Consider the following 1,907-nt stretch of genomic DNA (forward strand, 5'->3'; position numbering starts at 1 on the left):
AAGATAAGGCATGCACTGTATCATTAGAAAAAAAATATCCCACCTTGTCAATGAAAATCAAAAATCGTTCAATAATCATAATTGAGGTAAAATGTTAAATTAATCGATATTTTGATTTTAGGTCATATCGTCCAGCCCTACTCTCTCTCTCTCACCACCATGTAACTTCTAATCTGAAAATTTAAATAATTAAAATGGATTTCTATACTATAGGTAATTTTTGGCCTGCAGTATATAGAGGTGTAAAAATGTAGTAAAATACACTGATATACTGAAATAACTACAAAGACTAATGAAAATGACAAAATTCCAAACTTACCTCCAACTAAAATTGAAATGAAAACAGAAAATATCAAAATAAAAACTGATTCACAATATTAATAAAAACTGTAATAGTATTTCAATAACACTGGTTTCATTGGAGGCATAAAAAGGTAGTAAAATAAATTAAAATGTAAAAAAACACAACAAAATTAATAACGTTTTACTTTTGTTAAAACAGAAAATATTAAAAATAAACATGATTCAAAATATTAACAAAAACTATAATAGTATCTCCGTGATACTACAATAGCACTGGTTTCATGTATTAAATTCAACAAGGGGCGTCTGAGATCTCACCTTGCAGGTCAGCGACGATGACCTTGGTGTCGTAGGATCCCGTGAGCAGGTAATGAGCCCCGGGGGAGAAGCGCACCGATCGGACATCGCTGGAGTGCGGTCGGTACGTCTGAACCATGCGTCCGCCTCTGATGTCATACAGCATACAGGAGCTGTCCTCCTGCCCTGTTGCCAGCAGACGCCCGCTCGGGTCCACCGCCACCGACGCCACAGGGCTGCCTGTGAAATCACACACAACATAAACCACATGAACAATCACAAACTTAGGAGACAAGATTTATATTCACTTCATTTTGTCAAAAAATTCTCACAATATTTCTGAATGGCACATAAAAAGACATACACTGTGTGCTGAAAAATTACAATGTATTATAGGAAAAATTACAGGGGAAAAAAAAAACTTTCATTACTTGAAATAAATTTGAACTAAAATAAAATAAAATGTTTAAAAAAATGTTTTAAAATGAAAACAGAACATGTAAAAATAAAAACGGATTCAAAATACTAATAAAACCTATAATATTATATCAATGATACTAAAATAACACTGGTCTGAAAGTGACTTAAATCTTGTAATATCATGCCAAAATTGCAGATTAAAGCACATTCGTATGTGAAATGGTGGCCACATAATGTTCCCAGTGAATCAGGTCAGATATACAGGTTCCTTGCTGGAAAAACCAGGTCATACCAGCTCAAGGTGGTGAAGCTGGTTTTTGAAGCGCGATAGCTGTTACCATTTCTGATCAGCTTGACCTAAATGCTCTACCATGACCATTTCAGCCTTACTAGCATCTGGTCAACCGTCTAGACCAGTCTGAACCAGCCAATAAGCATAAATGACCAGTGTAGACCAGCTAAAAACAATACAAACCCAGCAACCATCAGAAACTGGCATTTTTTTAGCAGGCAAAGTAAAAATGAAAGAGTAAAATGAAGGAAGTGAATCCCACCTGTGCCGTGGAGGGCAGTCCCCACCACTCTCACACAGCTGGGAACACGCAGGTCCCAGAAACGCACCGTCTTATCCTGAGAGCCAGATGCTATCATCCAGCCCCCCCATGTGTACAGAGACAGGATATGATCTGAGGAGAGAGAACACACACAAACCAACATATTTTTGAGGATCTGTGTGTTTATATAATATAAAATCTTTTTTTTTTTGTGTACCCGTGTGTCCGTTCAGCGCATGCAGGCCCTGTCCTCTCTGGCAGTCCGTTGTGTAGATGTTACAGTCTCCAGCTCCTGCACTGATTAAAATGGCCCCTCCGCTCTCAGGACCCTCC

At 37.8% G+C, this 1,907-nt stretch overlaps 1 protein-coding gene across 1 annotated transcript in view; it reads right to left on the reverse strand.

Annotated features, from left to right (window-relative positions):
* Positions 1-595: 595 nt before the first annotated feature.
* Positions 596-1,907, reverse strand: part of LOC107578392 (WD repeat-containing protein 47-like) — a gene marked incomplete at its 5' end in the record, with an annotated part of 2,075 nt that continues 763 nt past the window's right edge. Inside the window, 3 exons of the mRNA XM_016264353.1 lie at positions 596-840; positions 1,575-1,706; positions 1,792-1,903. Coding sequence (XP_016119839.1) covers positions 596-840; positions 1,575-1,706; positions 1,792-1,903 — 489 coding nt within the window. The remainder of the gene's footprint in view (positions 841-1,574; positions 1,707-1,791; positions 1,904-1,907) is intronic.

The sequence above is a fragment of the Sinocyclocheilus grahami genome, unplaced genomic scaffold (assembly GCF_001515645.1).
Source record: "Sinocyclocheilus grahami isolate Dianchi unplaced genomic scaffold, SAMN03320097.WGS_v1.1 scaffold10025.1, whole genome shotgun sequence".
Taxonomy (NCBI): Eukaryota; Metazoa; Chordata; class Actinopteri; order Cypriniformes; family Cyprinidae; genus Sinocyclocheilus; species Sinocyclocheilus grahami.